The 14,445-nt window shown below is 48.3% G+C and overlaps 1 protein-coding gene across 8 annotated transcripts in view; it reads left to right on the top strand.

The window, feature by feature from the left end:
- Window positions 1-14,445, top strand: part of FNIP2 (folliculin interacting protein 2) — a 129,449-nt gene that overhangs the window by 101,352 nt on the left and 13,652 nt on the right. For all 8 annotated transcript variants that reach the window (XM_086346939.1, XM_086346940.1, XM_086346938.1 and 5 more), the window contains 2 exons: window positions 1,451-2,648; window positions 3,353-3,509. In XM_086346939.1, coding sequence (XP_086203065.1) covers window positions 1,451-2,648; window positions 3,353-3,509 — 1,355 coding nt within the window. The remainder of the gene's footprint in view (window positions 1-1,450; window positions 2,649-3,352; window positions 3,510-14,445) is intronic.

Here is a 14,445-nt window from a genome sequence, read left to right as displayed (position 1 = left end):
AGTCTAATTCTGGGAATCCTCTCAAGAGGAGAGGACCCACCTCTGATGGGTCCTATCACTTTCTGCTCAGTCTTAACCTTATGGCACCCCACTCCAGTACTCTTGCCTGGAAAATCCCACGGACAGAGGAGCCTGGTAGGCTACAGTCCATGGGGTCGCAAAGAGTCGGACACGACTGAGCAACTTCACAAGAATTGTCTCCCCCCTCTCCCTCTAGATGGAGTCCAGATTCCTGAGTTCTTACCTGTAGCTGTCACCATGTATCTCCTCTCCTTTACTTAGGGTCGTTCCACATTTTGATTTATACCAGCATTCTGATTATTCCCAAAGTGGTTTCTGATTCAGGGTTGCTCCTGCAGAGATGTAAGGGAGATAAATCTATGTGAAACACTCAGCACTGTGCCTGCAGTCAGGAAGTGTTGGCTTTTTGTTGTAATTGTCAATATTATTATCAAAGTACCAGAGATACACCTTACCAAGGGTAGTACTCAGATTTTATGAAATGCAGTAATTTTAATAGTCAGGCACTGGACAGATACCTGTGATGAGAAGCCTGTGCTGCTGGTTCTCAAAGGTTTGCCTTTCTTCTACCTTTAGCCAGTTTTTAATCAGCATGTCAGGATATAACTTATGGCGCATTTTTCTCCAGTAGAATTTCCATATGACCCAAGAGTAAAAAATCAGATTCATTATTCATGACCAAGTGATTTTTTTTCTTGTTAATCAAATTGATTCCACTTGATGCTCCTGTGTATTGAGCAAACCATTTCATTAAGTATTTTGAATTGATTCACTGCACTTCTGCTCAGAGATCCCAGAATTTGGATGTAACCCCAAGGCTTATTGTCCTCGGATTCTTCTAGAAAAGATCTCATCATTCTAGTTTCCAAAATAAATGATTTGGTTTCTTCACAAATAAGGGGTCTGGCTTTAGCCGTCCCTGGGGAGAAGGGAGCCAGCTGGCCCACTGACCTTCATGGTGAGACCCAGCCCCCAAACGGGGGCTGTGTGCATGGCACTGCATGCAGCCCTGGACCCAGTGTACACGCTGGTGCTACACCCACAGTACACACCCATGCTGCACCCAACATACACCGGCACTGCACCCAGCACACTCCCATGCTGCGCCTTGCACACACCTGCACTGAACCCAGTGTACACACTGGTGCTGTACCCAGCATATCCCTGCACTGCACCCAGCATACACCACACTGCCCATGAGCACCCAGAGCAGGGCTGCTCCTGACCGGCCTTCCCAGGCAGACTTTCCACCCTAGAGGGAAACGAAAAGATGGTCATTCTAGGAGTTAATGACTCCTGTGTGTGTGCCTCGGGTGTGTGCAGTGAGTCTGGTCTGGGAACACGGCATCCGTGTTTCTCCTGTTCAGGCTGACACAGCCTTGAAGCGCTTACCCAGGTGACTGTGTCTTTCTGTCCACTTGGCCTCTAGGCGACCTTTACGGAGCTATCGGCTCTCCAGTGCGGCTGACGCGCACGGTGGTGCTGGGGAAGCAGAAGGATTTGGTGCAGCGCATACTGTACGTGCTGACCTACTTCGTGCGGTGCTCAGAGTTGCAGGAGAACCAGCTGATGTGGAGTGGGGGCCCCGCGCAAGGCGAGCAGATACTGCACGGGAGCAGCATCACCACCGCCCTGGAGAGGGGGGAGGTGGAGGAGTCCGAGTACGTGGTGGTCACGGTGAGGAGTGAGCCTGCCCTCCTGCCGCCCACCCTGCCCATGACCATGGCCGAGGGGTTGGCTGGGGTCCCGGTAGATGCTGACCCCAGAGACCTGTGTCCCCAACTTGATGGAGAAGGAGGCGGGGCTCTGGAGAAGAGCCTGACAGCCCACGGAGCGTGGAGACCTCAGGGCGCATCATGCGGGGAAGAGGAGAGTAAGGAGCCCCCTCGAGGCGGCTCTGCGAGGCTCCCCAGCGGTGCAGGTGTAGGCGCCGGGCTGAAGATGAGCCCTCCAGCCATCGGGGCGGAGCCAGGAGGGGAGATGCCCAAGAAGCTGCCAGACCGGTCGGCGGCCAGGCCATGCCCTGATGGACGTCTCCGGGACAGGCCGCCCTGGGAAAAGGTCACCTTCCACATTGGGAGCTCCGTGTCTCCGGAGTCGGACTTTGAAAGTCGCACCAAAGCAATGGAGGAGCGGCTGCAGGCCTGCAGGTGTGCGGAGCCAGAGCCGGCACAGGGACCCCCGGCCGGGCCTGGGGCGGCTGCTGCCCCAGCCCAGGAGGGCCAGGACCAGTGCACTCTGATGTGCTCCCGGTCCCCTGGGGTATCTGGGGTGGGCAGAGATGTCAGGACCGAGGCTGCCGTGGAGGTTGCTGGGGCTCCGGGCGCACCTGCCACCCCATGCGCACCTGCCAGCCCTGCAGGTGCGCCAGCAAGGCCGGGGGGTCAAAGGGGCAAGGACGCAGACGCGCTCGTGACGAGCGGGTGCACCACTCCTGTGCCCAGTGGCGATGCCGGCTTCAGGGTGGAAGGTGGCCTCCCCCGGAACGAGAGCTCAGACAGTGCCCTCGGAGACAGTGATGACGACACATGTGCAGCGGCCTCGCCGGACCTGGGTCCTGGAAGTGATCCTGATGCGGACCATGACCAGAGCGAAGGGTCACTGGAGGTGGAGCTGCCGCTGCCCAGGTAAGGCCGGCGGAAGGTAGAGTGAACCGGGTCAGATGCTGCCTCTCTGGCCACTGAGGGATGCGGTGGTGGTGGGGAGCAAGGCATGTCATCTCTCGCCATCCTCAAGGAAGATCTGTGGCCATGGACGCCCAGCCTTGGAGGGCAGAGGGTGGATGTGGTGGTGGGTTACACCCCCAAGCAGCTTTTCCCCTGCCTGTCTGATAGGACAGCTTCAGGTGGTCGGGAAACAGCACCTCTTCCTAAGGCAGCATCAGCAGATGACCTGGTCTGTAAAGCAGTAACTAGAGGTTTGTTCCTTCTCTGTCCTGGCACCCCCCTATGCAGGTGTGTGAGTTCCTGGATCCAGACTTTGCCAATGACACCGCCCCCCTCCCCCCCGCCCCCCGCACCCCACACACACACATGGAGTTTTTCTTCTCTCCCGACCCAGTGCCTGGAGGATGAGGTCTGTGAGGCACAAGAACAGACTCACAACCAGCCACCAGAATATCTGATTTTTCCTGCTCTTCCTCTTTAGGAAATTTCCTTTTCCCTTTAACTCCCTTCCCTTCCCGCGCCAGTGACCTGCTTCCCAGAGGACTCCTTATGTGGCCGTCCCTGGATCTGTTTCTCTCACCTCTGTCCCCGGGGCTTTGTTCCCACTGCAGTGCAAAAAGGGAGCATGTGTGCATTGTGCGTGCTGATGGCTGGTCTTGTTTTAGGTCTCAGAGCATCAGCAACCCCAATGTGAGAAACTTTGGCCGCTCCCTCCTGGCAGGATACTGCCCCACGTACATGCCAGACTTGGTGCTTCACGGGACCAGCAGCGACGAGAAGCTGAAGCAGTGCCTAGCAGCCGACCTGGTTCACACGGTCCAGGTGAGTGATCCCAGCTGGGAGCTTCAGGCTGCTGACCAGGGGGTGAAGGAGGGGCAGCCAGGCGACGTGGGCAGTCACAGGTATAGTCATGGGATTGTTGCTACAGATGCTGCCAGGGTTACGGGAACCAGTGAGGCTGCTGAGGCATCTGGGGACGTGTGGAGCTGGAGGCTGTGAGCACCACAGGACACAGCAGTGGGGAAAAGAAGAGGGTCTGCCTGGTTGTCGGAGCACGATGGGGTGGGGGGACCCCCGACCTCTCACTCCTCCAGCCGCTGAGCTCCTACAGGGCCTCCTTTGGGCTAAGCCCAGCTAGAAGCCTCAGAGTGAGGAGGTCATAGCTGATGCAGATCCAGGCCTGCGGTCTGCAGAGCTCACCTCTGCACAGGACAGGGAAGGGCACAGGGTGAATCTGGAGGCAGGCGGGGCAGGCCGGGCAGACAGAACAGTCAGCACAGATGGTGACAATTATATGCATCCCAGGGAGGACCAAAGAGATGTCACATGCATTTTGCTTTTTGGCTGATCCTTACAAGTTCCTAAAAGTAATCTATTTTAACTGATTTGTCATTAAGTTCACTTTGATGGCTGTTTGAGGATGACTGTATAAAGATTAACACATCTTATGGAAAATTGCCTCGTGGCTGCCTCTTAGCGCTTCTCCACTATCTGCAGCGTGACAGGAACTAAGCAGTGGCGGAAACCATGTCAGTCTGACAGACCTGTTTTTAACTGAGCCGTTATTGGGCAGACGTGCAAAAAAATAGCTGTTTTGTATTGGAAGCATATTTTATCTTGGGCAGTAGGAAGAGTCCTCTTTGCATCAGGAAAATTGGAATTTAGCTGGTTACTTTCTCTTCGCACAACAAGTACTTTTCAAGAGGTAGAACAGAAGGCAGTGCATGCAGTCTTTGGCCTTGAGCCTCTCCTCTGTGAAGACCAGACTTCCATCAGGCACAGGCCAAGCAGGCTGGAGGTATTTGTGTGAAATGGGAAGAAAAGTTTGATGGTGAAGCAGCTGCACTCACCCCCCTGAACAGGGAAGGAGGAGGTTTGGGGAGGGACCTGAGGCTGGGGGCCCGCCCCGTGCAGGGACTGGCACCAGGTTCCTGACCCACCCTGCTTTGTGCTTGGCCACCACCTGCTCCAGGCCAGCCCTGGAAGGAGGCAGTGCTGTCGTTCTCTGTCTGCATAGTCCTCAGGAGCATTGTCCTTGCCTGTCGTCTCAGAGGCCCACAGGTCAGTGACCTCGGAGAAAGGAGATGCCCTCCTTGGGCAGCGCTCTTTCTAGGTCATCTGAGCCACTGGCCGTACTTTAGTGGCCACCAGGAGCGTAAGGCCCTCCTTTTGCAGCACCATGTGTTTATAATCATGTATGCAGCACTGAGGGGTTTTTCATTCGCCCGTGTCGGTTTGATCTGTAAGAACACTGGTGCTGCTCACTGGACCCTTCTTCCATGGAGCCTGGGTTCTGCTCTGACAGGTGTGCCAGGAGATCACATGTAAACCCACAGGGCCATTCTCACCCACCCATCCTCCAGCAAGTTACCATCCGAATGCCCCAGACCTGCTGACCACCACTATGAGGACTCATCTACAGACTGATTGTCCTCCCTGAACTTATTATCTGCAGAACCATTCATGACATTTTGTACATTTTCCATAGGCTGACACATTCAGATGTTTTGTGTATTGGGTTTCCATGGTGACCATCTAGGGCTATAATTCTTACATTCAAAGAAACAAAACCATGTTTCCTCTGCTTGTGCTCTTAAAGACCTGTCACGTCCCATTTTCTCTTCCTTTCAAAGGTAGTATTTTCACACTGCAGCTGTTCTCGTCTCTGCAGACTATGCAGTCAGTGTGAGAGATGGAAAGTTATTAAGTCTAATAACCTACATTGTGTTGAGTGGTGGGAACATCTCCCATGCAGCCCGCGTGGGTGTTAATAGGGAATTGCAAGGGTCATAAAAATATCTTCAGAAGAATGTATCCAATCAGCATTAGTGGAGTTCTGATTTCACTTGGGACATTCATCGTAATGAATTTTGCTTTTGAAGTAAGTGTTCCATTTAAACTTCTCAGACTGGGATCCTGCTCCATGGCAGTGTTTAAATAAAAACAGGCTACTTTCAACTGCCATTGACAAATATTTGTTGGAAAATAAATTAGGAGGTTTAGGAGGCGGAACATTATATTGAATGACTGCTCCACAAAGCCTAGTAATTATTTAAATTCTTGAGTGTGTTGCCAGAGAAAAAAGCAAAGATCCAAGAACAGGAGCCGAGTTAGGACTGAAATACTGGCTTGTTGAGGAGGAAGAGCTCGGGATAAATTGCTCTCTCATAATTTACTTTCAAGAACCTGGTTTTTGAATTTTAATAATTCCTAGTATTCATGCCACACTTCATCCAGCTTTGAGATTCATAGTTGTTTACAGAGAAGGATTTTTAACTTTTTAAGAGAAGTTGATTTACATTATTGATCCGTTTTCGAGGCCTGCGCGTGACAGGATTTTGAAATCTGTCTTATGTAAATACGCACTTCTGTAACCTCAATGGACTGGGTTGTGGAGTTTCTTCTCTCACTGAGGTACTGCGTCTGGAGCTCCCAGTACTAAGAATTTCTTTTTGTGCATTTCCTTATCCTAGACTCTTATGAAAGAAAGAAGTGTTAACTTTATTTCATTCATGTCCATTTTTGTTACCGGCTTCCACATGGTAAGATTCTAATGGCCTTTAAACATTTTAACATGTGTTCTTATTTAATCCACCTCCTACCTCTGTTCCAGCGTTTGAACTGTTTCTCTGCCTCCTAATGCGTAGATTATACAGCTGCCTTGAGTTAGGCTGAGGTCATACTTAGTTTCATGTTTTTCCTGCTGCATCTAAACGTGAATTCTTTCTTCTGTTTTCCTTTTGACTTTGAAGGGTGAAGTGGGAGAGCCAACTTCACTCTGCACCCATGACTCTCAAGGAGCTTTTTCTCTCTCCTTCTTTTCACCTGTGTCTTGTCCACCTGTGGGGACTGCTGACCCATGGGTTCTGGGTACTGGGCCGGGACAGCTATGAAGTTGCAGGGAATGGAGGTGGTGGAGGAGGCTGACTTGACCCTATGCTGTGGTGTTACTGCTTGTTCGATGGTCATCAGGTAAATCTGTTGGCTTTGCTAGGCCTCAGAGAAACATATTTAGAGGAATAGAAAAAATGTAACCCAGCAGTTAAGAATGCAGCTTCTAAAGGCAGACGTACCTGCGTTTGACTCATGGCTTACTCCTTGTGGCTGTGTGGCCTTGGGCAGGTTTCTCTCATCTTCCAAGCATCTTTTTCATGTTCTAGAAAATGATAGCACTTGTAGGTCTGATTGAAGACCATGAGATGATGCGTGTCTGTTGTTGAGCACAGCGCCCCGCACATTACTGAACACCCATTAAACAGTAGCTGTTAAAATGACACCGTGAACATGCTTTGTAAATTAGTTTTCCAGGATGCTCACGCTCTGGCTCATGAACAGCAGCAGTACCCATTCATTCAGTGTTAACGGCTGCTGAGTTCCCTCTGCCATGACGGTCCAAGGAGCAGGCCAAGCCACTTAAAGCTCTGCAGGGTCAGGTCATCGAGACCAAAATTAGCATCACATGTTGTTTCTTTTAAGAAAAACTCTACGCTAGGGCTTCAGGCATCTTCAGAACACTCTCTAAAACGAGGAAAAGTTGGATATGGCAACCTCTTTAAGAGTAGCAACAGGTTGACTCCAGAAATCAGTAGTGCAGATAAGGAGCTTTGCTAATGGCTTGGCTGTGCTGTGAGCCTTGAATACCTAACGGAGCCCATGCCACACCATCAGCCAAGGAGGTTAAGAAAGAGCCATGAGTCACAGGGACCGATAAAGCATTGCCTTAGTAACAAATACAACACTGAGGTGGCCCGGATCAGCAGCCACCTTCAATCAATGGTGTTGTAGAGGAAACAGCCATGCAGAACACATCCACTGTTTGAGACAGAATAGCTCTGGTCGCCTCCTTTCCTGGGTAGGGTGGTGAGCATGGTGGGGCCATGGACCTTCAGCCCCAACTCACTGTTGAGGGGTGTGTGTGTGTGTGTGTGTGTACATGTACACACGTGTCTGTATAAATGCATATGTATAAATATGCACACTGGGTTATGACATTCAAACGTATTTCTTACTGCACATGGTGATTTTTAAAAATACTTGAAAAAACTACTGGTATCTGGGTATCGCCAACTCCAGTCTGAAATCTTGGTGACCCCCTCCCCTCCTCAGCGCCCCTCCACCTGCAGCCATTACCTGGATGCAGCCACTTTACACATAGCCATGGAGGGCTCCTTCTCAAATAGGGATTTGATTGGTCACTCTTCTGCCCTCATAGGCACCCATTTCTTTAGAGAGTGAATTCTAGTCTCCTTGGCTGGGATCGCCCCTCATATGTCCTTCACACATGCACACACGTGGTCACACTGTCGACCAGCCTTTAACTCCCCTCCTCTCTCCCACCTCCTGGCCGATTGCTGTGTTCCCTCTGTCTCAGGCACCATGGAACCAATTTCTGTGCCATTTGCAGACCTCATCCTGACGTTGCGCCTTCTCTGAAACCATTCCAGTCCCTTTGCACATGCCACGTGCTTCAGCCTGCAGCGTCTTCTCCTGCCAGGCTTGCAGTGCCCAAGCAGGAAGGGGGCTTCAGTCCTGCCAGTCCAGCACCCAGTCCAGGGACAAGCAACACAGTGTGGTCCCCTGCACTGGTTAGAGAAGAGTGTGTTCCTTCAGGGGACCCTGTGCTCTAGACTGTGACCCTCCTAAAGCAGAGAAAAGAGATAGACTGCATTTCGGAGAAGGCAATGGCACCCCACTCCAGTACTCTTGCTTGGAAAGTCCCATGGACGGAGGAGCCTGGTGGGCTGCAGTCCATGGGGTCGAGAAGAGTCAGACACGACTGAGCGACTTCATTTTCACTTTTTACTCTCATGCATTGGAGAAGGAAATGGCAACCCACTCCAGTGTTCTTGCCTGGAGAATCCCAGGGACGGCAGAGTCTGGCAGGCTGCTGTCTATGGGGTCACACAGAGTCGGACACGACTGAAATGACTTAGCAGCAGCATTTAAGATATAAAGACGAAGACTACTGTGCTTAGATGTGATGCCTGAAGCCCTTTGTGTTCTTTTTCTTTACCTAAAAGAGAATAAAAAGCTCTCAAAGGCATCATTTCTCTTGCATTTTGTAAATATTAGACACGTGGCTAATTTTGATGTTTTCCCCAGTTTTTTCATCAAAGTATTTGGACTGTGCAAAGTATTTGGACATCTAAGCCATTCTCTGCAGAAAAAGCTACCAGCCTTCTTACATTTTGTCTTAGCATCATGCACATCCTCCCATAACTTTGTTCTGATGATCCCTTTTGACCTCGAGCATCTCTCCTCGACTTTAAACTGTTTGCTTCCTCAGCAAGTGACTGGCCTAAAGTTTAAGGCATCCCTGAAGCTGTGCCCTGTATGCTCAAGGCTGAGGCTTCCCCGAGCCCCTGCCTCCCAGGACCCCTCAGCAGTGCCCAAGGTCCAGAATGGTTGATTCTCTCTGTTTCTCTACTTTATCACAACTCTAGAAGCCTTTAGAGATGACATGGTGCCTGTTTCCAAGAGACACATACAGCACATAAAACAGAACAACAGCAACATGATGGTCTTGCGGTCAGGACGAGGGGGCTTAAGCCGAATGGGCAGGGGCGTTAGCCCTCCTCCCACAGCCCAGAGTAGCTGCTGAGTAACTACGTTTAAAATGGTGATGGTGATAAAAGGAAGGAATTGAAACCCTTAAAAAGATGGTCTGATATGATACCCAGCTATTTAGATTCGTAAAAGAACTAAAGGGAGCTGCTAAAATGGAAAAATGCAGTCATGGAAATTAAAACTCAGGGGGGTAGTCTAATGAGCAGAACAGATTAAATGCAGCCAGAAGGGATTAGAGTTTGTGAAACAGTGACGAGATACAGACCTGCCCCTGTGACTGTAACTCTGAGACAAAAGGACATGAAAAAAATGTGAAAAGAGCCAGTAAGAGACGTGGTGGCTTGAGCGAGACGGTTTTATGGTGTATACAGGAGGCAGGACAGAGAAACAGTATTTGAAGGAAGAATGGCTGCTATCTTTCAGATTAGATGAGCCCACTGACAGGAACACATCCACGCTGAGCTTCAGGTCATCAAAGAAAAAGGAAACTTGTCACTGGCCAGAGAGGATGGCTCTGTCCTTCAGGAAACCGAAATCCAGCATGTGACTAAAGACATAAACAGTGAAAATAGAGGCCACTGTCAGGATGGGAGGCAAAGAAGGCATGGATGGCTTCCTGGAGGAGGTGACATCTGCAGTGAGGATAAGCAGAGCTGGAATGAGGGCTCCAGGCAGGGCACAAGGACCTCCCCCAGGGGCTGCAGACTAACTGCAGGCGGAGCCAGCTTGACTGCCATAGGAGCTTCTGTCTGTCACTGTAAACTGCCGGCGGGAAAGCCTGGGTGCCGAGCATTTAGCTTTCGGTATTCCAGATGATATTATAGACTGGAAGAGGTGTTTGAGAATGGTGAGTGGTGATAGGATTCTGTTCTCTGCATGAATGTGAGACTAAAGGTGGGTTGTTGTTTTTTGGGGGGTATGGGCCATTTTTAAGGTATTTATTGAATTTGTTACAGTGTTACTTTTGATTTATGTTTTCATTTTTTGCCTGCAAGGCATGTGGTATCTTAGCTCCCCAACTAAGATTGAACCCCCACGACCCCACCATGGGCACCCCCTCCCCGCCCCTGGATTGGAAGGCAAAGTCCTAGCTACCAGGGAGGCCCCAGACTGAAGGCTTAAAAAGAGAAAAAAAACTGGTCAGGCAGCCACATGTATCTGCATCCTTCTATGTGCCCTCAGCCATCCAGAAGTGGGTGGACTTACTTAAATCCTCAGTGCCAAAGATGTGAGGGGTTGTGGTTATGTAGGTGGGCCTTGGCCCCTAGAGAGATAGGAGAATAAAAACAGGATCTGACGACATTTAACCAAGAGCAGATGCTGAGAATGTGAGCCTCAGAGCATTGATTATCTGCTTTTTCTCTGTGACTAACCCAAGGCCTATTGAAATGTTGTAAGGACAAAGACTGACAGAGTCTTGTCAAGAGAACACACTGGTCATAGCAAACACCCTTTTCCAGCAATCCAAGAGATGATTGTACACATGGACATTACCAGATGGTCAAAACTGAAATCAGATTGATTATATTCTTTACAGCTGAAGATGGTGAAGCTGTGTACGGTCAGCAAAAACAAGACCTGGAGCTGACTGTGGCTCAGATCATGAGCTCCTTATTGTATAATTCATGCTTAAATTGGAGAAAGTAGGGAAAACCACTAGGTCATTCAGATATGACCTAAATCAAATCCTTTATGATTTTACAGTGAAGGTGATAAATAAATTCAAGGGATTAGATCTGGTAGAGAGGGCCTGAAGAACTATGGATGCTTAGCATCACTAATTATTAGAGAAGTGAAAGTCAAAACTACAATGATGTGTCACCTTACACCAGTTAGAATGGCCATCTTCAAAAATGTATAAACAATAAATGCTGAAGATGGTGTGGAGAAAAGGGAACCTCTTACACTGTAGGTGGGAATGTAGACTGATATAGCCACTGTGGAGAACAGTATGGAGGCTCCTTAAAAAACTAAAAATAGAACTACCATATGACCCCATAATCCCATTCTTGGGCATATGTCCAGAGAAAAACATGGTCCAAAAGGATACATGTACCTTAATGTTCATTGCAGCACTTTCACAATAGCCAAGACACGGAAGCAACCTCAATGTCCATTGACAGATAAAGAAGATGTGGTGCATAAATAGACAATGGAATACTACTCTGCCATGAAAGAATAAAATAATGTCATTTGCAGTAGCGTGGATGGACCCAGGGACTATCATACTAAATGAAGCAAGTCAGACAGAAAAAGACAAATATGTGGTATTGATTATATGTGAAATACAAAAAATGATACAAATGAACTTATTTACAAAACAGAAACAGACTCACAGACATAGAAAATAAACTTGTGGTTACCAAAGGGCAGAGGGGAAAGGGATAGATTAGGAGTTGAGGATTAAAATATACACACTACTGCATATAGATAAAATAGATACGGAACAAGGAGCTATACTGTATAACACAGGGAACCAGAGTCAATATCTTGCAATAATCTGTAACGGGAGAATATTTAAAAAAAAAAAAAAAAGATATGTTTTCGTATATATGTATAACTGAATCACTTTACATTTGAAACTAACACAGCACTGTAAATCAACTATTTTTCAAAAAAAAAATTTTAATAAAGAGGTCACTACATAAAATGTTAGTGGTATAAATAGCTGTACATGGAAAAGAAATATGTTAATAGTTGTGTGGATGACTTAATAAGAACTGGATCCAATCTAGAAATAAAGAAATCTGAATAGAGAATTGTTCAACAGAGCCAGCATGTATTAGGTATTTAGCTCATGCCTTGCATTTTGTTATGTTCATTTCTGAGACTACGGAAGAAAATGTAATTTCTCTCCTTGAGTTATTTACGGAATCACTGAGTAGACAAACAGATGTGCAATCAAGAGAGAGTTAGGACAGTGTGATTCCATGCCAGACAGTGGACGTGGGGAGTCTCATTGTGGGGCAGAGGGGAGATGGGGCCAGGCCAGGCCCCTGAAGAACTGGAATGTTTAGAAGGGAGCCCAGATGTTCTGGCCCCAGCCTGAGTGAGAGACAGGCTTCCTCTCTGCCTGGAGAAGGAGGTTCTCCTGAGAAAGCCTGGAGGGGAATGTGTGCAGGTGGAGGTGAGCCGGAGGGAAGCTGCAGGGATGCAGAGACAGTTTGACCCATAAGCATTGGGGGAGGGGCCCATGCTAGGGTAGGTTTCTGAGTCAGAGAGGGTTTGGGGATGTGGTTACATGAAGGGGTGATGTAGGATGTAGGGAAGCAAGGGGATGCACCTGATGAGTGGGAGGCACTACACTATGAGTCTCATGCACATTTTGTCACAGAAACCCTGAATTAAGTACCGTCACACACTGCATGGTGGTTCATCCGTAAATAATCCTCCTGCTAATGCAAGAGATACAAGTTTGATTTCTGGGTCATGAAGATCCCCTGGAGAAGGAAACGGCAACCTGCTCCAGTATTCTTCCTGGGAAATCCCATGGACAGAGGAGCCTGCTGGGCTACAATCCATGTGGTAGCAAAGAGTCAGACACAACTTAGTGACTGAACAGCAACACACTCTGCAGATGTAGAGATGGAAGCCCCAGAGAATGGGGTCGCTAAGGCCCCACAGCCAGTAAGTAATGAAGTGACAGTCAGGCCCAACCCTGCCTGGCTTCAGAGTCTCGGCTCCTTGATGAAATATCCAGACCTGAGGGAGGGAGTTCGAGAGGTCAGGCTCATGGGAGGTGTTTGAACCATTCAGTCTAATGGTTTACAACGTTTGTCAAAGTGCTTAATTTCTCAAAAGCATGCTCCGTGCATTCGTTACTGGTAAGTGTATTTATGTGTACCTTGGGTTGTATGCGGACCTGATAAAACTAAAGAAACCTGCCTGACAGATTTTACTATTAGTTACTTCTATATTTAATAAGTTACGGCTCATAAGTAAAAGTAATAAAGAAGTGTCATGTAATTCAGTTTTCCCTTCGTTTATGGTGGTTCTACATATGCCATAAGTAGAGCCATGGCGAAGAGGAGTTTTCTGTTGAATACCAGGCAGGGCAGAGGCGTGTGTGGGTGAGAGTTCCTGTGATTATCCAGGCGGGTCTTCTGGATCTCAGAGTTCTTTAAATTCTACAAGCTTAGTGACCAACTAATAAACCAAACCGTAAAACATTTACACTGCCCATTACTGCCCATAAACGTTACTGTTTAGTGGGCTGTGTTTCCTTTGGAAAGATACATGTCAGAAATCTCCAGAATCATCAGAACATGTGCTTCAATGCTCTGACCTTAGAGAAGTTTAGACCAGATCAGGACTGGGCTGTCAGTTGCCCTGGTGGGCCTTAGATGATAACTTGAAATGGTTGCAGATGACATTTTTTTATCTCTCTCCAGTATTCTTTTTCTTGAATATTTACATTTCCTTCTATTTCCATCTTCCTTTAAAAAAAAGTATTTGGTCTTCAATAAATGAATAACTACTAAATGGCATAGTTAGATGGAGACAGTTATGGTGACCTGTGGATGTATTTAGGGAAAGTCAAAGTGTTAATTGCTCGGTGACGCCTGACTTTTTGTGACCCCCATGGACTGTGGCTCACCAGACTCTACTGTCCGTGGCATTTTCCAGGCAAGAATGCTGGAGTGGGTAGCCGTTCACCTCTCCAGGAGAACTTCCTGACCCGGGGATCTTCCTGAATTAGGGATTGAACCTGGATCTCCTGCATTGCAGGTAGATTCTTTACCATCTGAGCCAGCAGGGAAGCCCATTTAGGAAATTACATGTTAAATATGTAGTAGTCTGAGAATGTATAATTCTTTTTTAAAATTTTATTGAAGTACAGTTGATTTACAGTGCTGTGTTCATTTCTGCTGTATAATAAAGTGACTAAGTCATACATATGTGTATTCTTTCTCATGTTCTTTTCCATTCTGGTTTGTCACAGGTTATTGAATATCGTTCCCTGTACACTTCTTTCTTTAAGGTGCTGTCCTGACAGCATTCCGTGGTTCTTCTTCCCTGGATCCCACACACGTGACACTCAGTGCTGTGCATGGGATCACGGGTGCTTGCCTTCCCTGTGACTGCTGGGCTCGACCTGGTCTGTCTGAAGTCTGTCCTTTCTCAAGGAGCTGGTCCTGCACTTGGGGCTGAGAGTCCAGGAGAGAGGAGTCAGCCCCTCCTTCAGGGAGTG

Source organism: Bos grunniens, chromosome 17, assembly GCF_055505025.1.
Source record: "Bos grunniens cultivar Pamir isolate PY7600 chromosome 17, Bosgru_T2T1.0, whole genome shotgun sequence".
Taxonomy (NCBI): Eukaryota; Metazoa; Chordata; class Mammalia; order Artiodactyla; family Bovidae; genus Bos; species Bos grunniens.
This window is presented reverse-complemented; position numbering and strand designations above follow the sequence as displayed.